Raw genomic sequence first — 25931 nt, 5'->3', positions numbered from 1 at the left:
CTCCCCTTCATGTCTAACCCACATGCGAAGAGCGATTGAAATATGAGGGCTTCTTGTGCTTTCTATGTGTCCCACGCAATAATGTTAGACGTTTTAGGTGTCTAGTTAGTCATTAACATGCGCTATTGTTACCGTCGCTCGCCACCGTTCTCAATGGCTACCGTTACTACCCGCAAAAGCAGGTACACGGTCGCACGCGCACACGGGATTCCACACCACTGCTGCGTCTGATGATATCAACTGTCATTTCAAAACTGGGCCAAGGTTTCATGCTCAAATCAATCACGGCATGACACAGCGAGCGATCCAGGGCTCACGGCGGCTCGCCGTTCAAGACGCTGTGCACACAGACACGCGCGGGAACTCGCTCGAGGAAAACGGGCAGCGTTGATTCAGCCGCACCGAGACTGCTGCTACTGATCGCAGCTCGACTCCGATTCGTTCATTTTTTATACGCGGCACGGCGATGAAGCAGTGCTCGCTCTAATTTGCCAGCGAGAATTCGAACCGAAAACCTGCCTTCCACACTTGGAGACCGCATCTACTTCGATTCCTCCATTGGATGATATCGACATCCTCGCCGAGGCCGCCGGACGACAGCTTTTGAAGGCGAGAATTGCTAGCGCTTTGAATATTTGCTGGCATGTGTTCTGACCAAGTAGCTTTGTAGGAGAGGATAATCTGGTCTCTGCAGCGACGGCACGCAGATATGGCGCCCTTCCTGAGGTGCGTTTGCCTGGCGGCGCTGCTGGGTGCGGCGTCGTCAATGAAGTTCGACTTTACTTCCTTCGACCCGAAGCTTATTTTAGATAAGATAAGGGACACGATGGAGATGTTGATGGGATTACTTTGGGTGACCGGTGCATCTCCCCAGTGCGCCAAAAGCCTCAAGCGACTGATAAGGGACTTGTTCGGCGGCAAGCTCTGGGCTCTTTACGGTAAGTGCTGGACATTTCTTATATTCTTCCTATTTTGCATCCCTGTGTCATGTAAGAGGGTGGAGGCGCGAGTTGGTACTTGCACACATTAGTGTACGCAAATTCCAACCAGCGCCAAACCTGTCATTGTGCATGCCGAACCTTACTAGCAAAAAAAAAAAAACATCTTCAGCCGTACATAACCTCGCAGTTTCTGAAGTTACCGTCTTGTACTGCAAACTACGTGAGGTCACGACGCCCTACCGAAGAGTGCTCCCCACGCTGTCAGTAACTTCGCTATGTTGGGGGAAATCAGTTATGGCGATAAAGACCTTCATATATTATTTCTAAGCACGCTGCACAACAATTTTTTCAGTATAACCTGTGTCCTAAAATGATATTCAGTATTTTTTACGCTAATGTAAACAGTACAGTACTCACGGATTGAAACAGGACAATTTAGGGCTAAGTAAGGCGCTTAGGGCGAAATTGAGGACGACGCAGCGAGCGATGGAAAGGAAAATGATAGGTGTAACCTTAAGAGACAGGAAGAGAGCAGAGTGGGTCAGGGAACAAACGGGGGTTAATGACATCATAGTTGAAATCAAGAAGAAGAAATGGATATGGGCCGGGCACGTAGCACGTCGGCAGGATAACCGGTGGTCATTAAGGGTAACTGACTGGATTCCAAGAGATGGCAAACGCGTGAGGGGGAGACAGAAAATTAGGTGGGTAGATGAGATTAAGAAGTTTGCAGGTATTACGTGGCAGCAGAAAGCACAGGACCGGGTTGATTGGCGGAACATGGGAGAGGCCTTTGCCCTGCAGTGGGCGTAGACAGGCTGATGATGATGATGATGATGATGATGATGATGATGATGATGAAGGCGCTTAGTTTTAATAAGGTTGAGAGCTGGGCTAGTTCGTGACTGATCATTATACTGTACGGTGAAGTAACGCAATGACAACAGCAAAAAGATAGTGTGTATACCATATGCGCACAACATTGCACACAACTTAAAAAACGTAGGAAATAGATTTGGTCTAGAAGTAGTTCTTTCGGCACCCAACAAGCTTGGTAAAATAGGTGCAGGAGTAGATCGTAAACTTTCTACAGCAGAAAGAACTAATGACAGTAGATGCACGATAAATCATAAAACAAAGTTTGTTAAATGTAAATTATCCTTTGTATATTGTTTGCCGCTATCGTGTGGAAAAATATACATCGGCCAAACGAGTCCGTGTCTGAACACCAGGCTGATAGAGCAAAAGAGATCTTTACAGACAAATAATCATTCCCACATTAAGGGGCACTGTTCTTAGTGTGGCTGCTGGCCAGTATTCGATGACACCACCGTGGTTTTCCATCATGGGAACCAACTAACCAGGGAAATTGTAGAAGCATTTCATGTTAACAAAAGAAAAAAAAAACGGCTGCGTCAGTCAATCATCGGTTTCATTGAGTCACCAGGAAACCACCTTCATGGAAAGAATTTAATTGAAGTTGTAGTGTTTGCCTCTCTTACGCTCTCTTTCATGTTGCCTACTTCCCTTTGAAGCGCTGGTTAGTTTCTACTGGAATACCTTGCAGTTACCCTCGACTGTGTATTATTATTTTTATTTTGTTTTTGTATATTGTTAAATGAGTATAAGCTGCACATGCCTCGTTTTATGACATAAGTGTGCGCAGAAATTTGTTCTTAGATAGGAATTCGTTAACTGTTAGTTCATTTTCCAGACGGTGGAAAAGGAACACATAGTTTCTTTTCCACCGTCTTCAGTTCGGATCATATCGGCGTAATTTTGACTCGAACGCGTACATCAGGGCCAACGCTACCTACCTTTAGAGAGCAGATACGTCGCGACATGACGGGGTTATCTCGAGCAATAGCGCATACTAGTCGTTATACTAAAAAATTAGATGTGGCGTTTGAATCCGCTAGTACTTACAAAAAAACTGAAAGGCAGTGAAGAATTGCTTTCATTATGTGCGACACATATATATATATATATATATGCCGCCTCTTCAGTGCGTCTACACTTCGTCTGTCAATAGCAGCAGATGGGTCGCGTGTTAATGCGGAATATTACGAGGCTGCAACCGAACATGAGAGGGCCGCTAATACGACGCGCTTCCAGAGTCCACTTCGTGGGCGCCATAATGCACAGCAGGCTTTTTCAGTGACAAAGTGCGGGCTGCGCATCGGAGGGACAATAATGCAATTGCTTCGTGCGCTTCAAGCACCTCACTAGATGCTTAAACTGCACAGCGCTCTTGTGACCAACCCAGTATTTCTTTTTTAATTCATCTGGCCAATCAGAGACCCAACATGAACGTGTAGAGGCCATACATACAAAAGAAAATGCGTTTATCTTTCTGTATTCCTCAGATGGCTTCGAGCAACAAAATCATACGCGAGGCCCAATCTCTACCATATGCGTCTCCTGTCCTCCTAAGTCCCGTTCGGCCACTTTCGGCTGGGTTTGTCCTTTCCTGTCAAATACATCCACAGATTACTCAGAACTTGGCTTTCATCTCCACTATGCTTCGCTGATACTCTTGGAGTTTGCTTAGATACAGACGACCGAGGCGCGAAACACATTTCTTGAAAAAGGCAGAAGCAGAAGAGAAGACAGAGAAGCGCCAACTACCAACTGTTTAACGACAGACTAGTTGGCGCTTCTCTGCCTTCTCTTTTGCTTCTCCCTTCTTCAAGAAATGTAATATGTGCCTCAGTCGTCTGTACCCGAGCAATGTACGCACCAATTAGCCCAGTAACAAGTCCTTTTGGAACTCTTGGAGTTTTCGGTTTCAAGAATTCGAAACAAAGACAACCAATTAACAGATTTGCGGCAATTGCTCGAGGACGTCATTTTCGGCGTTGCTATTCCTGAGGTTGCATACCACGCGATTGACACATTCTGAGGCGCGCTTTTCAGTGCTCTAGCACTTGAATGCGAATTATTTTAGTTACTTCCATTCCTACATGGTCGGATTGGTCAGCTGAAATGCTGAAACCTATGTGGCTGCATAGTGGACGCCGTTTCACGCTATTGCACAATCTGTGTGATTGTACCCCCTGGTCTTGGCTATTCCAGAGATTACAGCTATTGCTGCCGCTCTTCGCAAACTGCTCTTCACAAACGAGGTCCTATTAGCACACTATTATACACGAAATAAGCTCACGCAATTTCCCGGCTCAAATGTTACCGTGCTACATGAAAACATGGACAAGATTATGGTTTTTCGCTCACAACCAACGACCGCGACACTGACGCCAACACCGGAATTTCTGCGAAGTGAGCTCTTTAACGCTATCGCGTTAAAAGTCGCTAACAATGACTTTCCTTTTGGTAACAGACGACGCTCCAAGCTTGATTGTGACGTATCTCTGTCACAGCTCCCTATATTCATCGTTGTTGCGTGAAGCTGATGTTTAGGATATAATGGTCTGGCCATAGGCATGCGCAGGGTTCCCCTTCAGGGGGGGGCGAAGGTTCGTCGCAGCGCCCCCCCCCCTCCCAATTATGTCAATGTATGGCGCTGGCATTGAGCCCCCCTCCCTATTATGTCTATGTGTGGGGCTGACTTTGCGCCCCCCCCCCCTCTTAGGTGAATAGGGGGGGGGGGGCGCCCCCTCTGCCCCCCCCCCCCGTGCGCACGCCTATGGTTCTGGCCATCAAACGATCCAGTGAAGTACGCGTTCAAATCGACAAATCGCTGGCTCGGCTTGTAGAGAGAGATGGCGATAGGGGAAGAGAAGGGGGAAAGATATTTCTGGCTCTCCCCTGTGAAATATACTTTCCAACACATTGCTGACAAATCAATTTGCCCTACCACTCACATTTCATTGATAATAATAATAATATCTGGGGTTTAACGTCCCAAAGCCACGATATGATTATGAGCGACGCCGTAGTGGAGGGCTCCGGAAATTTCGACCACCTGGGGTTCTTTAACGTGCACCTAAATCTAAGTACACGGGTCTCAAACATTTTCGCCTCCATCGAAAATGCAGCCGCCGCGGCCAGGATTCGATCCTGCGACCGCACTTCATTGAGGAACTCAATTTGTAGGGCTAAAGCTGTGGTCTAAAGCTGTGGTCTCTTCGAAAGTGCGCAGCATACGCTGTGCGCAACCTCCCAGTTTTAAAGCACTTCCTCGCGTTATTAATTCACACGCAGCAACAATCATTAAGCGAATGAGCTTTGGAGAAATCTACATGGTTACGGAAGCTTTTCGCACGAAGCATTGGTGACAGAAACACGAAGCATCTGTAATTTCGTGTTTCTTAAGGGCGAATGACTGTTTTCTATTTCATGGCCTTTTCTTCGCCATGCGTACATAATATATAAAAGTGTGCGTGTGCATTTTGAGTGAGAGAGAGAATGCAGGAGAGAGGTTCGATGTCATGCTTACTGCTGCTTCCGTCGCTCATATCATCTGCAATGAGCCACCACCATTATTATTATTATTATTATTATTATTATTATTATTATTATTATTATTATTATTATTATTATTATTATTATTATTATTATTATTATTATTATTATTATTATTATTATTATTATTATTATTCCTGGTAGAGTTGTTGTTTTCATTGTTACTGTGCAACTAAAGATTAAACCCGTGTAGAGTTGGCAACCTAGAAGGAGCGCACACAAGACAGCGAGTTTCGCGCAGTGGTGGACGCGACGGCCAAGCCGGAGCCGGGCATCCTGGAGGGCGCCTTCTCGAGCATCGGGTCACAGACCGAGTGCCTCAAGGCGCACGCCTTTCTCAACATGAGCGGTAAGGACGCCTTCCAGAGGCCCTGGAACATCGGCCACGTCCAGGGGAGCTTCTGCAAGATCCGCTACCGACTTGGACTGCGCGATATGCTCGATGCCATCGAAGAAGGGCGGGCCTCTGCGAACATGCTCGACCTTGTCGATGGCGTGCTCGGAGAAGACGTGAGTATATGCCTGCAGAATACTACTGCCTGTACAGAACAGTACGCGAACTCTACCTGAAGAACAGTGCTATGAAAGTTAGCCCTGTTTTTTGGACAATGTGTGAGTGTGTTGGTGCCGCCCCCGAACATAAAAGTTAGGAATAACGCACAATTGGACTATATTGTTTCTTAACTGAGCTACCCAATGTAGCACATAAGTGGCCTTTGGATTCGAGTTCTCGGCTGTGAATACGAAAGTAGCATGGAGAGCTTGGCAGCGTTGACAACTACGAAACGGTATTGTATACTGGATAGCAAGGATTCAACACAGGGCAGATAAAGAACACTGATGCACAAAGTATTCGTTTTTTTTTTTCATTTACCTATGCATTGTAGGACCTGCACCTGTGAACCAGTGCCGACTAGTATTCGATTCCTGGGCTGAAGTGCGCTTGCCAAAGAGCTCATGGATGCTTGTCACATTAGAAAGGAGAGCAACTGTATCAATGACACGTCTGCTGTGCTGTGCAGCAAAGAACAGTTCTTAGAAAGATTTGTTATACATTTGTCTTTAGCTACCGTACTTGACGATTGTTGTGTGACTCTAACGGGCACTGTGCCTGCGAGTGCTAGCGCGGCTGTGTATAAATGTAGGGAAGCTTTTCGTAATAATGATTAGTTGCGAGTAGCGCTTGTCCTGTGCATCAGTCTTCTATCTCTGTCCTATGTCGAATCTGCGCTATCCAGAATTTAAGACTATGAACCAGCTAGGCCAGCAACGAATTTTGTTAATTTAGGCCTATATGAAACGGTGTCTTACGAACAACAGCTCGAAGGTGGAGTCAAGCGTTACGAAGTGGATCAACGTCTTTGGGAAATTTTTGTAGTTGTGCGAATACCGTTGGCTTGACACGCAGGTCGACTACACTGGCGTCTAAAGGGTATGTCATGGTTTGACGTAAGGCTGGAACTCACGTTAGAGCGGTGTTCCTTTTATCGTGATGAAGTTCACACTATGGTTCGATGATGTGCAATCATAAGTAGTGGTCGTCGGCGTATTCGAGCAGCGCTTGACTACATCTTGCGGAGTCAATGTTTATTAAAATGTTATAAATGCAGATAGCCAATACTGCAACAATTGCGTTTTCCCCGACGTTACGCCTTCATAGTGTTTGTTTTTCAAGCAGCTTGAAGCACTGGCGTCGCTCTGTGGGAGAATACTTGATTGCCATGCAAAATGCCTGGGTTCGATTCCTGCTGGAGCCATGATTTTTAGTCTTTGTTTCTATCAGGACGTTTCGCTCATCGACAACGCCGTCGCCCCCGACACCATATTTTCTGCAACAAGGGCACCTTAACACTATCGCGATAATATTTCCAAAGTCTTTTCTCACTGTCCCTGGGTTGATAAAGATTGTGAATCACCTGTGGCGCATACCCCCATACCACGGGCCGTGTTATGCAGTTACGCGCCACGCGTGACTGGTTGAAAGGATTTCATGACGTATGCGACAGGCATAGTCACGTTATTCATGTCGTGACCTGCGCATCGTGTTTGTCATACACCCATGTATGCTATGCCAAATTTGGTATTTGCTGAGCTAAGGAGCCGACCACGAGAGCGCCCAGGCGTAGGCCCAGGCGTAGGCGGCTAGATAGATCGACAGATATAAACGATCAAAGTGCCTTTGTTTCGCTGAGAAAGGCTTCGCACTTAAAAACGCATGGCATTTTGGCGGGTTCGTGGGGCGACTGAGTTTCCACCCTTTTTAAGAAATTTTGGCCTGTCTCTGCTTCAAGTGCTTCTATATCATTTAAACGTGCAAGAGGAGGCCAGAGACCCGTTGCTCAAGCCGACCATATCTGATCTCTTGCATGCTTTCAAGAAACGATTAAAGGGACCGACAACCAATTTTCATGGTACCTATTTTCTTCAGCGCAACGGAAAGCTCACCGGTCAGAGTGTCTAATCACGGAATGGCAACGTGGAAAACGCCCCGAAACATTTGTAATCAGAATTTTTCCATCTGCGGTGAATATGAAGTCATATACACACGAGACAACATATGCTGCAAACAGTGAGCGCGAGAGCGGTTAGTGTTCAAGCGGTGAGTTACTGCGCATGCGTGCGCATCGCGCGCATGCGCCGCGGCTCGACATTGCCACTGGCAGCCGCGAAGGCAGCGCCGCTTCTCACCGTGCAGCTTCTTTTACCTCGTAAGCAGCACAGAATTGAGTGGGGCTGAATAATAATATACATACTCTAACTTTGAGGACTAATTATGGCACGCATGACAGCATCAGGCTACGTACAGCAAAATGATCGACTTCATATTCAAGCTTCAAGGCTTTTCCTCTAGGCTGCGCGACATACCGGTTTTTGTTACTTTTACACACGATTTAAAAAGATAAAGCCTGCTCACAACGCTAAAGGATGCTGGAATCTGTCACTATATTTTACTGACTTCACATTTATACTAGGATCTAATCCCACGTTCCGGCTAGTTGTCGGTCCTTTTAATAATAATAATAATAATAATAATAATAATAATAATAATAATAATAATAATAATAATAATAATAATAATAATAATAATAATATCTGGCGTTTAACGTCCCAAAACCACGCTATGATTATGAGAGACGCCGTAGTGGAGTGCTCCGGAAATTTCGATCACATGGGGTTCTTTAACGCGCACCTAAATCTAAATACACGGGCCTCAAACATTTTCGCCTCCATCGAAAATGCAGCCGCCGCGGCCGGGATATCGGTCCTTTTAAGATTTCACAAACACAGGAAGGTGTGGCAAAAATGGGAAGTGGATAAAATGACAGTGTTGCACCCAGTAAAGAGATGGATCAAGCATGGGGGGAATTCTATGTCGCTCTCAAGTTTGGCGATAGTACCGCGAAAAAGATTCCTGGCGTAGCAAATATACATTGTAAAGAATTCACAATCCCTCTACCTAACACTAAAGAGAGCACAGAAAGCCTATGCTCTCACGAGAGTCTCATTAATAAATTAAATTCAATTTCTCAGTTGATTGCCTATTTACTTTCTATTTGTTATCTTTCGGCCGCGCAGATATCACTACTGGTTCTCGATGCTAGCTACTTGGTGGCGGAGGTGTGACTTCACATTTGATTCACCCTCAATTAACCTTAGTTTACCTGAACATTTCATTCCCTATTAAGTCACATTCGGGTCAATTTGATTCGATTTAACATTTCATTCACTTGAATTCCTTCTATCGTATCTCTCCATCTCCTTCTACTACTTTAATTCGCATTTGATTTCCCGTTAATCCACCTTAATTCGCATATCATTCCCCTTATTCACTTATTATAACTTATAATCACTTGGCATATCCTTACTACATAAAGGCGGCTAGCCGGCTTCTCGTTCTGGACTTCAGGATGAGTTGTTCCATCTTTTCGGGAGCGCATCAGAGGCCACATTTTGGCAAGCACACCTTGATGGCATATATCGCTTCTTGTAGGCGTATTTGTTGCGTTCCGGTATTTGAGGCCCTGGTCCATAACGTGATATCGTCTGCATAAAAAGCCGCCAGATCCCAAGCATTGTGGGAATCGATGTAATGCGAAGCAGCCAGCAAAGAGCTGCATACATCGTCTTGTCTATCACTGAGGAAAATGCGTGCCACTCATGTTATTTATGTTCGTTACACAGTAACGTCGCGCAATACAAATTTCGGGGTAGATCAAGCTAGCGAAACGGCCGCCAGCGCACCATGATCGTGGCACGTAAGTCATGCTGTACATGACATGCGTGTCATGATTTTCGTATTAGCTAGTGTTATTTATGTTCGTCACACAGTCACGTCGCAAGATAGCAATTTCGGGGTAGATCAAGCTAGCGAAACGGCCGCCAGCGCACCATGAGCGCGGCACGTAAGTCATGCTGTACATGACATGCTTGTCATGATTTTCATGTTAAGTCATGTTATTTATGTTCGTCACACAGTCACGTCGCGCAATACCAATTCCGGGTTAGATCAAACTGGCGAAACGGCCGCCAGCGCACCATGAGCGCGGCACGTAAGTCAAGCTGTACATGACATGCGTGCCATGATTTTCATGTCAACTCATGTCATTTATGTTCGTTACAGAGTAACGTCGCGCAGTACCAATGTTGGTATTTATCAAGCTAGCGAAACGGCCGCGAGCGCACCATGAGCGGCGTGGCATGTATATCATGCTTTACATGACATGCGTGTCATGATTTGCACGTTAGGACCTGTCAGTTATGTTCGTCATACACTCTTATCACGCCGTATCAATTTTGGTATATATCAAGTTAACGAAACAGCCGTAAGAGCACCAAGACTGTGGCATGTCTATCATGTCGTTCATGACATGCATGTCATGATTTTCATGTTATGACTCGTCATTCATGTTCGTCATACAGTCATGTTATGCCATACCAATTTTGGTGTACATTCGATTAACGAAACGAGCAGGAGAGCATAAAGTCGTAGGCGACTAGATAGATAGATACGCTCAAAGTCGCAGAAGTTCGCTAAGAAATGCTTCGCATTTAAAAAGCATGTCGTAGGTCTCGTATAGCGTCGAGGAAGCTGGGTAGTTGTATCAAGGCAACGTTGAAGAGCAACGACGAAATGACCGAACCCTGCGGAGTACCACTGCTCGATAGTCGGAAAGTGTTGCTGCGAAGGTCTATTCCCACTGTGGCCGTGCGGCCTGTGTATATCCGAGTTGTATATCCGAGACCTGCAGTCCACGTGTTCCAGATTGCAGAGGATTGCGTCGTGATTGACGTTGTCAAAAGCTCCCTTTAAATCGATGGCTGCAATTGAAGATTTGCTTTTGGTGCTCAGGTGATCGTGAGGTCTTCCTTGAGCAGAAGGAAGATAGATACGTGTTGCCTCAATTCGAGCATTGTGTTCGGAAAATACCCCTTGTCTTCGAGGTATGGGGTTAGCCGGCTGTGTACCATGTGCTCGAATAGTTTCCCTTCGCACGAGGTAAGGGAGATGGGGCGCAAATTCTCGGTACTGAGGGGTTGGTTGGATGTGGGGATCATGGTGGTATACTGAACAAGGGTGTCAATGCAGGCTAGTTAGTATTCCTGCCTCTTTCCTGTCATCTTCTTTCTTACCAATTCGTACGCGGCGCTAGACTCAAAACCTGCAATCATGGTGGTCTCTGAGTGTTTCCAGGTAGCCGGTATCTCTCCGCTATCTCAGCATTCACTGACATACTGGAGTAAGACTTCGATGGACTGCTGCAGAAGGTTCCGGAGGTGCTTGTAGATAATGCGATCCTTGCCTAGGGCTGGCGTTTCTGGTGAGTAGAAACAGTTCTACGCAGAGTTCAACCTGCGCAAAGGGTTCGTCAAGTTCAGGGTTTGGTTTTCCACCGTAGGCCCTGTCGTGTGCCGTCGTCGTGATGGGTGGGTCTCCGTACAGTTTCTTCTGAAGTTCTCGAAGGAGGTTCTCCTCTGATCCGACGTAGTTGTGTACGAGCCTGCGGAGGTTCTGTCACTGCTGCGTCCTAGTAGGGCCGTTGTCGAGGACAGCGCGAAGGATGTGCCACGTTTTCTTTGTGCTTACAGTTCCCTGGAGTACGTCGCAGAATGCATACCAGTTCTATCTTCTTAACCTCTCTGCATATTCCTGCACTTGTTCGTTAAGCAGGGCGATTCTCTTCTTGAGTTGCTTATTTAGCTTCTGTTTCTTCCATCTCCTGAGAAGAGGTCTTCTAGCTGTCTTCCCAGAGGCGGAGGAGGTGTGTGTCAACGGCTGGCGCTTCCTCATTCAGCTAGATTCTTTTGGTAGGACGTTCCGTCGTGTGAAGGATCTTCTTCATGCAGTCGTCTGTTCTCGACGATGGCCTCACCAGTTAGAGCATCTCGGAATGATTGGCACTCCGTTACTTTGGCAGTGCCAATCCTGGCGGGCTTGCGAATGTGAGCTGCGGTTAATTGGACGATCTGGTGGTCGTTGCTTAGGCATTCTAGGACACGGATCTACTCTGCCGAGCTCATGTTTAGCGTGAAGGTGAGATCTGGGTTTGTGTTTCTGAATACAGTGTTCCCTAATGGCGTTGTCTGCAGTGGGTCGTTCCACAGAGTTAGTCTGCTGCTGAGCAGTGTCGTGTACTCGGGTGCCTTTCTTTGTGATGGTGTGGTAGCCCCAAGCCGTGTGAAGGGCGTTGAAGTTGCCCATTATAACAATTGATGACCACCGATGCGTTTATTCAGTTCTCGTATCAAGAGGTCGAAGTCTGGGAGTTGGTCTTTTGGGGGGCTGTACACGTTCGCAACGATGTGGAACTTGCGCGATTTCCTTTCCGGTATCACTTTTATCACGGTATGTTCGAAAAGTGTGTTGTCCACTTCCAATTCCTGTACCGTGAGAATCTTATTTGTGAGCATTGAAGTGTGTTTTGTTTGGACGTGGTCGTTGTACCCTTGTAGCCGGACGTGCTGCGTATTTGTTTCTTGTAGGGCTACAAGGTCGGGTGGGTCTTGCTTGACGTATTCTTGTAAGGTAGCATAGCGAGGTCGGTAGGAACGACAGTTCCACTGCCAGATGCGGAAAGTTGAGACCGTGTTCGTCATCCTGTGATTAGGGACCGCCATCTTCAATTGGTTCTGGTCCCTGCCGGCGCTCGCGGGTAGGTGAAATTGAGCGACAAATACTTGGGTCATTTCCTCGTGACCGCTTCATATCAGAATGAATGTCAGTTAGTAAAGTGTTGAGATGCTCTTCGATGACGTAGGTTTTTTTTCATGTATGCTATAAAGTTGTTCAGCTGTGCTGCAAATCCGTCAACTTTGGCGTCTATCGTGTTAATCTTGTTGGCCATGCTTGCGGCGAAATTTGCTATTGCTGCCTGTACAATGTTCTCAGCTGTAGTGTGGATGCTTTTCATGACAGTTTCTTGTAAGATCTGGGATCTTGCTTCGACAATAGATTCCACATCTGCTGTGGAAACGAAGGCACCCGGCTGTCCATCCTTCTTTTGGACGATCGTGCATCTCTGGTACATCTTGTCTATGAAGTCATTTTGCTCCTCATGCTTTTTTAAGAAGCCTGTTCGTATTGTCTTGCAGTTTCTGGTGGCTCTGTATCAGCTTGTCGATAAGGGCCTGTTAGCTTTGTAGTTGACTGGCTTGATGCTGCAATGTGCTTTGTTGAATGTGCACCCTATCTTGGAGAGATCATTAGACTCCAGTGTCTGGCGACTAAAACCTGCACTTGCTTGTAGTTCCGAAGGCACTCGAACTACTTGCTACGTTCGCATATCTCACTCTTTTGAGCGAGTACGAGCGTGAGCGTGATCGGGATAGTGATCGTGAGCGTGGTCGGAGTATAGACCGTGATCGACCTCTTGTGGGAGTGCTACCAGCGCTGCTGCGCAAATTGGCGGTTTGGTTTCCTAATGCCGGGAATTCTTCGTCCCCTAGACTCCAGCGACAGTCTCACGCCTTGAGCCTGTTCATGGGTTGCTGTCGGACGTGGAACGGCGGCGGGTTGTGTTTAAGTCTTTTCTTGCAATCTTTGCTTGCGGTTTTATGCGCCACTCCGCATAGCTTACAGGCGGGTTCGCACGTGTGGTCGGATGGTTGGTTGGTCTTGCCGCATTTAGAGCAGAAATCCGGCTATGGATTACTAGTTTGAAAAAAAAAACGCACATATGCGAGGTTCTGTATTTGAAGGGCATACACGTAAGGTTACTTTTGCCTTACGATGATTCAGCATTACGTTTCAAACGAATTCGGGCCATCCTGAACGTGGAGCTGCCGTTCCATTTCTAATCGACCATACACTCGCACGTAGGCCTTCGCAGCGCTAAACCTTATACGGTACTCCCTTTAACAGGTTTGCTAAGAAACTATAGCCTGCGTAACAATGCAGATGTGAGATCTAACGTGGCTAGTAAATATGACAAAGAACTCTTCATAGTACGCTGGAACGTAAAAACAATGGTACCGCAAAGCAACGGGACACAAGAAGGCAACAAGTAGACACACACACACTAGCGCTGTGTGTGTGTTTATTTATTGCCTTCCTGTTTCTGTGCGCTACCCTTGTTATCCAAATATGACGTACCAACAAGCCCGCCTTGCAACTGTAAAAACAAAATCTAACTAGATATGTCATAAACGATAACGACCGCGTAGGACTTCTTTTATTCTATTTCATAACAGATCCCATATCAATTTTTCCTGTCCTCATCACCAGCGTCATCAAAGGCGCAAGCAAACCTATTTTTCGAGAAGGGTGTGCGGGAATCCGACCGCCCCCTTCCTTTATGTGTGCGCGAAATGTCATAATTTGACATTTCGCGCACACATAATTTGAGAGTTGGGGGGGGGGGGGGACCACCGTCAACCCCCTATGGCTACGGCAATAGCCGTCATTCATCATTATTTTACTCGTTTTTCCTTAGTGTGGAGTATCAGGCCAAAACACACTAGCTCAAGCAGACCTGTTTCCCTTTCCTTTAATAAGCTCTCACTCTCTCTCCTCTCTAATCCGCAGCGTTACCTGCTGGGGGAAATCGAGAACGTTGTGGAAGATTTCCCCGGATTCTTTGGAATGTGCGTGCCATCATCCTGCTCGGAAAAGGACCTACAATCCATCTTCAATTTCAGTAAGCAAGAAAAACGGTTGACTATCATTGCAGTTGTGGGTATTTATTTGACACAACCTTTATTGCTGCAGTTATGCCTATTGTGAAAACCTTCACCAACGTCACCATATCGATTCAAGTCACCGGATGCAAGACCCGCGAGCAAGTGGAAGCGATAGATTGGACTCCATCCTTTTTCGCAGCCCTGTAAGTATACGACTTCGCAGAACGCTGAGAAACTTGCGTGAACATTAGACACCTACAGGAGCTTCTGGGCTTTGAGAGTGACGCCGCTGCACCAGCTTGCTACAGGCTGATATAAATCACCCTGAGTTTCCTTGAAACAGTAATAATTGTTGGGGTTTTACGTGCCAAAACCACGATATGATTATGAGACACGCCATAGTGGATGGATGGATGAAAGAACTTTATTGTTTGTCCGGCAGATTAACGGCCCGGGCTCAGGTCTCCCATGTCATAGTGGAGGCCTCTGGAAGTTTAGACCACCTAGGGTACCTTAACGTGCACCTAAATATAAGCACACAGGCCTCTAGCATTTAGCCTCCATCGAAATGCGGCTGCTGCCGCCGTGATTCGATCCCGCCACCACCGAGCGCCATAACCACTAGACCACCGCAGCGGGTTGAGTTTTCTTTCAGGATAACGAATGCCTCGACATACTTGCACAGGAGGAGTTTCCGAAGTTCGAATATCACCATTTTCTTTTTTGTCGATTACTTTCGCCCTTCGCCGTGTACTTATGTAGATTTCAGTCATGACTGAAGCATCGGCCAGTCGGCGCAGCAGTTGACCTGAATTGCGTACAATTGTGCGCTCCGAGCTAATAAAGAGCGCAAATATTAAAGAGTTCTTCGCTCTTCATCACCCTTATCGTAAAAATAAAACTGATCAGTTCTGCATATACACTACAACGGCACCAATTAAACACTCAGACTGCGGGCGCTCACGCAAGTCGTAGCGATTGCTGGAACACAGGCTTAATTACATCCTCCAGTGTAGGGTAGCAAACCGGATGCGCGTCTGGTTGACCTCCCTGCCTTTCCTTCCTCCTCCTCCTCCTTTTCCAGCTTTAGACTTTCTTTCACATTTCTGGCCGTTTTTGCGATGGTATCAACGGGAAGTATGGTATTACATCAGCACATTTTATTCAGACATCGAAATATAATTCTACATTTGGACGCGTAGCACGCGCTGAACAACTCATTAAGCATGGAGCGAAAGCAAGACGTATGTAATCGAACACTGATCACTGATCAGTGCTCCAGAGCAGCAAAATTAAAGCTTAAATAATCCACTGAAAATAAACCTCTTCTCTAATCTCCGTCCCCTACTCCTCCTTTATTGAGTTAAGTGCTCATATTTCGTAAAAGGTGTTGATAATGCAAACGATTACCCACCACCACGGCCTAGTAGCTACGCCACTACTCTGCTGGGCAGGCGTGTTCGGCAGGGTAATCTTGCGAGGCTGCAGGTTCAATTCGAGGCTTCAGTATCAGCTTAACAAAATTCATTGCTGGGCTAGTGGGTTCATAATCTTAAATACTTACTAGCGCAATTTTTCACAGGACGGAACACAAAGATGGAACACAGAAGCACAGGACAAGCGCTACTCGCAACTAAGCTTTATTCAGAGAACTTTTCCTACATATATAAGCCGCGTAAGCACGCGCAGGCGCACTGCACGTTACAGTCACACAACAATAATCAAGTCCGGAAGATCAAGACGCAGATCATAACAATCTTTCTCAGGAATATTTTCTTTGCTGCGCAGCGCAGCAGACCTGGCACTGATACAGTTGCCCTCTTTCTTTCTAATATGGCAAGTTTCCATGAGTTGTCTGGCAAGCGCATTTCCACTTCTGCCCAGAATTCGAATACTAATCAGCACTGGCTCACAGGCGCAGGTCTTAGAATGCATATCTTTTCATTAACCAATGCATTTCAGGGCCTGTGCCTTTTACAGAATTGGACAATTACAGAAATTAACAATATGGCGGTATTTGACAGTGTCCGGAAAAGTACCCTCGGATTCGATATCGCTATTGAAATTCGATTATGAACATCACAAATTACGTGCAATTCTTGCGATTTATAAAAAAATTGGTATGCTAGAAATTGTGACGGCCTGCAACTTACCGCTATAAACAACTGCGCTCAGGTCAGAAATTAAAAAAAGTTAATTGAAGAGTTTTTGTTCATTAGCCATTTGAAAATCACTTCAGCTGCGGATCCGCCTCGACGTAGAGTTCGTGCGCGAATGCTAAGCTCTTTTTATGTGATACGGTTGCGTGTGTCCGTTGTGTAACGTTGCGCAACGAACATTTTCACCATATAGAAGCGTCTTTTTTTCTGTGCTTTTCAGTCGGGCTAAAATGTCCAAAAAGCGTGCCAGTTGTGCGTGAGTGTGGGTGCATGGCCTCGAAAAGTACGGGAAGAAGCGTTACTTGCATTGTTCGCTCACGCCCCTGACTTAATAGGTTTATAAATACCGATCCAACAAGGACGCCCCCACCCCCCCCCCCCTTCGAAAAACGGGCTAAAGCACGTTCATGGCATTCTTCGTAACATGATCGCACGTAACGGGAGAACCGTAACGAGATGAACGGCCGCGTATTTGGTTGTTCCTACGTCTGCACAGATGTACGAAGAATTTGCGAGCGCGTACAGCAGTGGTTGTACAGTGTCAATTTTTATGAAAGGGAACACGCGAATGCGTGGCCTGCGCTCTGAGACGGCTGCCTTCAGCTCCGTCAACCGACAGCTAACGAAAGCTCGCCCGCTTTGGCGTCATCTATTGGCAAACAAAATAACAAGTCATGGCCGGTTGCGAAGCGCTTTTAGATAACGCTGCATCTCGGCTCGCGTAACGGGCGATGCAGGCAGCGCGTCGTCTGCCTGTCAACAAATCGAGCGTGGCGCGCCAGCACTGCGCGAGCTGCAGGAATTGCCCTTAACGCGAGACGAGAGGCAGCGTTATCTAAAGGCGCTTCTCAACCAGCCATGATTCGTTATTTTGTTAGCCAATAGATGACGCCAAAAGCGGGCAAGCTTTCGTTAGCTGTCGGTTGACGGAGCTTACGGCAGCCGCCGGAGCGCGCAGGCCATGCGCTCCCGTGTTCCCTTTCATAAAAATTAACACTGTACATCGAAGCACCGCGAGTTATTGCGAACCAACGATATGAAATGTATGGCCCCATACGCGAGGCATGCAGTCTAGGATTCGAATCACAGCCGACGTTCGCTGCCCCGTCCTGTTACGTTCACGGCACCGAAATCCATCTTCAGGAGTACGCGCTTCCTTACCGGTATCTCCCTACACACTACGAAAAAAAAATTGCATAGGGGCAGCATTTGGGTAGTCTTGCTCGTGTTCCCTTTCTTGAAAACGCGGCTCTCGCCACTTTCCTATCGAGAATGTTATGCCACGCTGATAGCGCGCACGCCGTTCGTGACCGGGAAGTGCCGGGACCGCGGTGATAACGCAATGAAAGTAAGCGAGGTAAATGACGATTACAGTTGGGTGGCAGAAATACTCCCCAAATACTCGATTTTTTCTTAGAGTGTAAAAAACTGGGGCCCAATTCACAAAACCTCTCTTTCGAAAGTGTGTTTTCCCATTGGTCATCCGGCTTCGCTAATAATATGTCCCGCATCGTGACTGGTTGAAATATTCTCTTAAGGCAATTTTTAGCGCAAGTTTTTTGTGAATACGGGCCCTGGGTGTCTGGGTCTGCTGGCCCATTCTATAAATGTCACTAGCGTCGCACTTTAATACGATGAGCATTCTTTGGGAAAGTTACCCAGCTTCGGGTATTTCTGTTAATCTGGCTTCCCGGTATCTAATCTCTTTGATTCCCAATCAAGTCACCTAGTAGTCCACGGTCTCAGCGGTGGAGTATCGGGGTATACTGTTCTTAGGGAACCACCTTCGACGCCGATCGTCGGAAGGTGAAAATGGGTCACTGAGTATACCTTCAAGTTCAACTGTGTATGTGACCCTCTTCAATGCATCTCTTTGATAGATTATTTGGTCAATGGGTATGTGCCACTCGTTAATAGCGTCAAAATGACCTTAATTTCTGTCCGCTGTTTGGCGTTACTTGAAGCCACTCCATATACATAATTCAGAAACACGCAGCCAACGAAGAGATTGCGACTGCGACGCTAAGTGGCGCAGCATGCCCAGAGGGAAGCGAGAGATAGAAATTTGCTAAGGAGGTTTTGTCGGGCTAGTTCGTGCCACACGATCGATGAAACAGCAGCGCAGTCAGAGAGATAATGACAAACAACAAGCGCTCGTGTTCGTAAGTGTCTTATGGTTTGTCGGGGTAACTTCAATTGCGCTGCTGTTTTATCGATTGCAAGAGAGGCGATCCCGTCTGCAGTAAACGCCTCATTCACGGTGCGTTTCGGTGGGGACAGTGCGTTGTGCTGCTGCGCCGCTTTAGTGGTAATCACGATAACGTCGCCAGTCATCGTGAAATTCTTTCTGGCGGATATTAGTTAGTTAGTTAGTTAGTTAGTTAGTTAGTTAGTTAGTTAGTTAGTTAGTTAGTTAGTTAGTTAGTTAGTTAGTTAGTTAGTTAGTTAGTTAGTTAGTTAGTTATTGAAAAAGGGACGAGGTAGCGGTCTTCCATAATGGACACTAGAGCCGTGAGGGGGCGTGGTGGATTGCGACTAATGTGAATCAGACCTGAAACGAATCGTACTTGTGTGTAGATCTTCGCGGACGCGTGAGATTCTTTCTACCAGTTAAATAAAGAATGCACCGCTCCCGTACAGCAGTACGACGACATTTTCAAAAGATGTTTTCTGTGAAAGCAGCGAGAGGGAGGAAATTCAGAAAGTGTTGAAAGGAAGCTTAAAATAGCAATAAACGATACACGCTTGCTTTAACCAATGTCCCGTCACTTCGAGGTTCGCCATTTCGTTATACTATAGTCCCTTGGCTCGCTTACTTTGGAGAGCGACTGGCGCAGAAAAACGATGGTGCTGTATTCGACCCCTGTACTATGCGATGGATTTTTCTTTCAATGCGAATATTTCTTAGAAACTCGTGCAAGCTTCATGTGTGACATCTTACTTGGACCTTGTGAATGCCAGCTTTCACTTCCTCGACATCGAGGCTACGTAAAAGCCGCGGTAAAGCAGGCACCGCTGCTCTCACAAGGTGCATTTGCGCTATAAATATCTTCTGGAGGCTCAGAAGCACCGGCAGGTCGATCTGTTAGAACCTTATTAGTGTATTGAATCGTGTTTGAACTACGTCACTGAAAATGGAGAAAGCAACGCTAAAAACTGGACAAGGACTGCAGGGCAGAAAAAAACATGACTGACCCCTCTGTCATAGGAATCGGTATAACACGAAAGTGAAACGTGTCTTCACAGACGTAGTTTAGCGTTTGTTGTGCATTGTTTCGGCACAGGAGCGACGGAATGAATGCTACAGCAAGAAATTTTAATGTCACGCGAAGAACGGCAAGCAGCTCGAAACTCGCAACGCACTGCTCGAGCAGAAAAGACGCACGGAAAGAACATACACAGGATGAGCGCGAACTAAAACTGTCACAGCTCGACTGTTGAAGCGCGCTGCTCAAACACAGAGGAGGACGCACGAAACGAACGCACAAGTATACACGGGATGAGTGCAAACTAACTGTCACAGTTGTAACTTATTTGTGTGTGAGCAGCGTGCTCCTTTCGCAAAAGCGGCCGCTGCAGTGAGTGAAGTGACCTTCGTGTTCTCTGTAACGTCAACGCAAACTTGCGGTGAGAGCACGAGGCGTACAAACCACTCCCCATCATGAGATAAGCGCGCACGCACGAGTGACCACGCCTTGTGAAGGCGGGCGCATCGCAACGCGCGGGTCGACGATCTTTAAAGTGCGCCCTTCGAGCCCTTCGCGCCATCTCGCTAGTGATAAAGAAAACACGCTAAAGTGCCACCGATCTCTGAGGCGCAAGGTAAATGGTGTATATAAATAGCTCGCCGGTAGTACGCTGAAGAACGTGCCGTCTATAACCGAGTCGGTTCGCGCCGTGCATTGCGGAGCGAGAGGTCGTAGGTTCGACTCCCGCTGACGGAATTTTTTTCTTGTTGTTTTTCTTTGCCATCTGTTAGTGCATTTTTAAAACGTCATATCTGTGACGGAAATACGTCAGTGGAGCCGTGGTGGAGCCCGGCATAAAACACTTCCGTGTTAAAAACACTGCGCAGTGTTTGCCTCCTCACGTAAACGTCTCGTTTGGAGGGCTGTTTTTTTACAAGCAAAAAAAGGTTAAAAACTGATTGAGATGTGCCACATTACCCCCTCTATCCTGACTTATTCTTTGCCCGGCCTTGAGAGGAGGTTACCTTGCTGTTCGCTGCATTTATTTTTACTATCTGACGCAAAACTGCCAGCTGTAGAGAGGTCGAGGTTGCATGCATTTTCGATGTTACCTCAATGAGGTCCCATGCAAACGATAGTATGGAGCGAAGTGCAGGCCCGTAGCCAGGAATTCTTTTCGGGGGGAGGGGGGGGGCACTTGCTGAAAGCCTTGACTATTTGAGAAAAACGCCTATTTTCATTATTTATTTTCGGTAAAACACCATGTATCATAAATATTCCGGGGGGGGGGGCGCCCCCCCCCCCCCGGCTACGGGCGTGGCGAAGTGAAAAACTCGCAGCAATGCTACGACTTCTATGACATGAAGCTCAACAACCACCACAGCCGAATGTTATTCGGCTGTGAATCGACGACAGAGAATGAAATTTACTGGTACGCCCAACACAATTTAATGGCCAGTGTTATGTTGCAAAAATAACAAGTCTATAAACACGAGCCTGGTCATGTTTCGGCAGCTTATGCGCATCTTCCTGTACAAGAAAGATCTTGATATCGCGATAGCATTATCTTTACAATTACTTCATCAATATTGGACCCATCATGATCCCATAATGTCATGTGCAGTTCGTGAACGACTGTATGACCCAGCCACATTACTTCCTTTTCATCTTTTTTTTTTCTTTTTGTTTAAGCAGGAACGAATCTTTTTTTTTTTTCGGGAGGGCAAAATGAGCAGCAGCGTAACAGACCACTGAGCAAGCTGCAGCGAGTATCAAAACACCACGTGCTCATTCCCACGTAAACACCTTCTGCGTCACGACACACAAACTTTACAGGAAACGCTACTGAAACCAAGGCCCACATCACAGCGGCGCTATTCGAGCGGTTTGTGGCACTTGCTTTTTATTAGTGGCACGAGCAACGAGCGACACCTTTGTTTCCCTTCCAAGCACTTCCGGTCGAGCGCTTACCGAACATTCAGAAAACGTGTTTTAAAAGATAAAAACTGGTGCGGCATCGATGGCTCCTGTTCAGATTGAGAGTTATATTGGATAGTAGGAGTTTGCCTAATATAAGGGCTAATTAACTGTCAGGATAAATAATGAAAGTTAATTGAATGAGTTTACTGAAAGAGCAGACGGTTTTCTCGTGAGCAGCTAGGGTCGTTGCGGCATCTGGCGGAGCAGATCTCAACAACGAGCTTCTTTCTACGTGGCCCCTGAGATCCGCCTCGGCAGTACGACGAAACACGAAGTTAGCCCAAGGAACACACCTGGAGGGCACACGAACGCCGAAGTGCGGGTGTTACTACCAGGCACCCAAGTCAGGAATCAGGGTCGCCTCCAATTTTTATAGTATGTCCATTATCAGAATTCGCAACAATTTTCTCCGGCAAAAATATTCGTGAATAAAGGGTATTTTTGCAGATACAGAGTCCTGTTTGGGAATTCAGAAAGTTTTTTTTTTGCTCGCAAGTGCTGTTCACAATCGACAGGCATCCTTCGCTAATATTATGTCGAGTGATTTTCCCGTATGGACAGTTCGAGTGACGGAGATTTTTCGTGAATATAAGCATCGGTCCGCGCGCCATTACACTGAAAATGTTCGTGACAAAAAGTTTCGCCAATGCTGATTTTTGTACATCTCACTAATGAAGGCGCCTCGCCAATGACAGAAGCGTTCCCTGTCGGGCCAGTTGGTGCCTCATGCGCATTGTCGTTGAGCAGACACCAGCAGAGGAAGAAGCCATGGGGCGATGAGCTTCTGTCCTGTCAACACCGTTTGTTCCCAACCTGATTTCCGCATGGCAACACCACATTGACAAATGTCGCTTACGAGATAAAAGAAAACTTTGTAAATTTGCTCCTTGGTTCGTAGAAAAGTAATGTCAGTAAATTCGTCAGCGTGGCGTGAGGCTTGCTTTTCAGTAGCTGGCCAGACAGGTTCTTAAGCTGGGGCAACGTCCCACTCCGTAAGCGTAACCTTAGTTCCAGAGGCGACCGCTAAAAGCGCAGCTAGCGCGAAAGAGAAGTGTTCTTCCTCTTGTTCTTCGAGCGCCTTGATGATGACATTAACGCAGGCAAAACCACATATCGCATAACCAACTGCAGCATGCGGCGCTCGCTCCACTCCGGCAGTGCGATTAGATACTAATAACATCAATGAAGAAGACAAGGCGGTGGAGCGGAGGGCTCGCAAGGCAGCAGCAGCGCGGGCTCGCCGCCAAGACCCTGCGGTGAGAGCTCGCGAGGCCGCAGAGAGACGTCAGCGTCGTGCGGACCTCGAGACACAAGCCCGCGAAGCCGAAGCAGCGCGGAAGCGGCGGCAAGAGAACCTCGAAGAGGTACGGGCGGGGGATGCAGCGGCCAATCTCCGAAAGCGGTCGCTTCCTGAAGTTGGTGGCGCCGACGCGCGTTTCAAGCGCGATTTCCTCGACCACACGTTCGGCCACAGCTGCAAGGTCAGCGACCGCTTGTGGTTCGACAACAACCTGACCACAATCGCTACCATAACAACGTGTCACAGCTTTATATGGCAGTAGAGGAATTGTACGGAGCATTCACGGTTTACCCTATTATCTCCGAGCCAGCTCCTCAATCATCATTCACTTCGTGGATATGGCGTGATTTTTTTCAATGATCTTGAGGTCCAGGACCTTCAGTTTGAATAAATAATTGGATGTATGTAAATACAGTAAAACCTCGGTGATACGAATCTCGCGGGGTTACCAAAAATATTCGTATCATCCGAAATTCGTATCACCAGAAAACATGGAAATTAGTATGCGACAAAAGAAAGTTGGCATACGTTTTCATTTAGTGTTTCTCAGGGCCGCAGCGACGTCATGAACAGCTCTGAATGATTGTCAGTAAAGTTTTTAGACGTCAACGATCATACTTGTACTCGTAAATATACGGTGCATGCGCGCGTGTGTAATTAATAAACCAGGTGTGTTGTGCCCCGTGACCGCTAGTAGCCCCTTCCTAATCTTACTACGCTTTTCTGCATCACACTAGAGTAATGCGGCGAAAGTGATTTAAGAAGCGCTTTGCACAAGATAGCGGTCAAGCTCTTTCGTCAAAACCGTCCGCTTCGTCTCTTGGGGTCTTCGTCCACCTTTCATGGGACTTCATGACGGACCTGCAGCCAAAGTTTCAGTATTGTTTCATAGACCGTCTGATTGCGGGGACATGGCTTGCATCGACGTGGCAGGCACGTGTTAACAGAGTACAAAGACGCTGCTGCCTCGAGCATAGGAGCACACGTCAACGCGTCGGAAAAAAAAAAAGCGCGGCGTCAACGTCATCTGTAATCTAAACGCGAAGGCGCCTAAAGGCCTCCAAGATTCGCGCGCACTACCTGGTAGGCAACAAGGCACCGGTGATGGTCGCGCAGCGCGCATGCCCTCGCCCGCGCGTGACTGCCACGTCTTCCGCGATAGCGCGGGAAGCATCTGCTCGTACCTGTGCGCTAGCGTACGTTCGTATCAAACGTCGCGGAGTGCAAATCGGTTCGAAACAACCGTACTCCAATACATTGCAGGCTAATGGGCCTTGGCCGGTGCCACAGAAAAATTCGTATCACCCCGAAATTCGTACGAGCCGTGATCGTATCACCGAGGTTTTACTGTATTGTGTCAGTTGCCTTCATAGATCGGCAAACGCACTCGTGAGTCGACTCACTCAGACTTACTCAGCCTCAGATGGGGCTGTGAGCCTGAGTGAGTCCGGGTGAGCAATATTTTGGTGAGTTTGAGTCCGAGTAAGTCAGGTTGAGAAAAATTTTAGTGAGTCTGAGTCCGAGTGAGCGCTAAGCATAAAATATATTTCTTGAGTGAGTCTGAGTGAGCTGCACTTTTTCTGCCGAGCTATGGTTCTATCTATTCATCTTCAGCATTACTATCAGCCTTATTTCGTCCCATGTCTATACCGACGTCTGCTCACACATATTTTAACACACTAGCGTTCATACGCCACCTCAATGTTTATTGATCACTGGCGTGAGTTACGGAGGCGAAATTGCACCGGGTGTGCGATGGGTGTGCCTTGACCTCCTCCCGCAATCTCTTTCACGGGAAGTACTTGATGAAAATATATCTTGTGAGTCGTGTCTTTCATGAATATGTCTTGGTGGATTGCAACCACTGATAACTCGTATTTGAAGGTATGATATCAAAAGGAGCTCTACGTGGCGTGTCGTCTGCAAAACGTGTGTAATTACAGACGTACGCAATCTGTCTTCATTTTCAGAGTGGCGCTTGGACTTATCCTGTTCTTCGTGGTCATTGGATCGCTGCTTTCTCTTCTGGACAACTTGAAGCCCACTCGGAACAGCAGTCATGGTAACTTAACCTCAATGTCCAATGAAGTGTCACTCTGTGAATGGACATCTTAAATGAATCGCTATGCCTTGGTTGTGTCTAGGTACGATCTTATGTAGTTCTTGTTTCATGGCTGCGATTTTAACGCAATAGCGTTAGAGAGCTCCTGTCGCAGAAATTCTGCCGTTGGCGTCGGCCCCGTTGCTTGTGAGCGAAAAATCGTCTGTGAGCGAAAAATCGAGAAAGAAGCAAATAAAGTAAAGAAGACAATGTTCGGTCCCATTGAAGATCGAACCCGATGGCCGTTCGCGTGGCAAGCAGGTGTCCTACCACAAAGCCACGACGTTACTTGCAGCTGCTGCGGAAAAAAACACTACATAAATGCCATGTAGTGAAAGGATTTGAATTGCGCAGGCTATCTCCTTAACGTATTTTGTTGGACAGGTGTCACGACGAAAACAAGCCCATTCAGCGATTTGTAGGCGCGTTTGGGAGGCCATCAAACTACGTCTAAAAAGGCCGGGATAGTGCAGCCATCGCCGCTAAAAACACACACGAACTTTCAAACAGCTCTAAAAATGTACAGCTATGTCCATCTAGCGGAAAACACATCAAACCACCACCGGCTTTCCAGAGGAGGCGTTGATCAAGCAAACAGCAAACGCTAGATAATGTGCTGCCGTCTGTGAGGCATTGTGAGACTCCTCATGGCCTCCGAGATGGCAAGCGCGCGGCGTCTATCTTAGAGGCCATGCGACTCTTGCTTCAAATCAAAAACCTGTA

At 47.0% G+C, this 25931-nt stretch overlaps 1 protein-coding gene across 1 annotated transcript in view; it reads left to right on the top strand.

Moving 5' to 3' along the window:
- The first annotated feature begins 556 nt into the window (after nt 1-556).
- LOC119385510 (O-acyltransferase like protein) overlaps nt 557-25931 on the top strand; it is a 55662-nt gene continuing 30287 nt past the window's right edge. The window contains exons 1-5 of the mRNA XM_037652933.2: nt 557-938; nt 5605-5873; nt 14386-14497; nt 14569-14683; nt 25078-25169. Coding sequence (XP_037508861.2) covers nt 710-938; nt 5605-5873; nt 14386-14497; nt 14569-14683; nt 25078-25169 — 817 coding nt within the window. The 5' untranslated portion in view covers nt 557-709. The remainder of the gene's footprint in view (nt 939-5604; nt 5874-14385; nt 14498-14568; nt 14684-25077; nt 25170-25931) is intronic.

This window comes from Rhipicephalus sanguineus, chromosome 1 (assembly GCF_013339695.2).
Source record: "Rhipicephalus sanguineus isolate Rsan-2018 chromosome 1, BIME_Rsan_1.4, whole genome shotgun sequence".
Lineage (NCBI taxonomy): Eukaryota > Metazoa > Arthropoda > Arachnida > Ixodida > Ixodidae > Rhipicephalus > Rhipicephalus sanguineus.
Note: the sequence above shows the minus strand (reverse complement) of the source record. Positions and strands in the feature narration are given on the sequence as shown.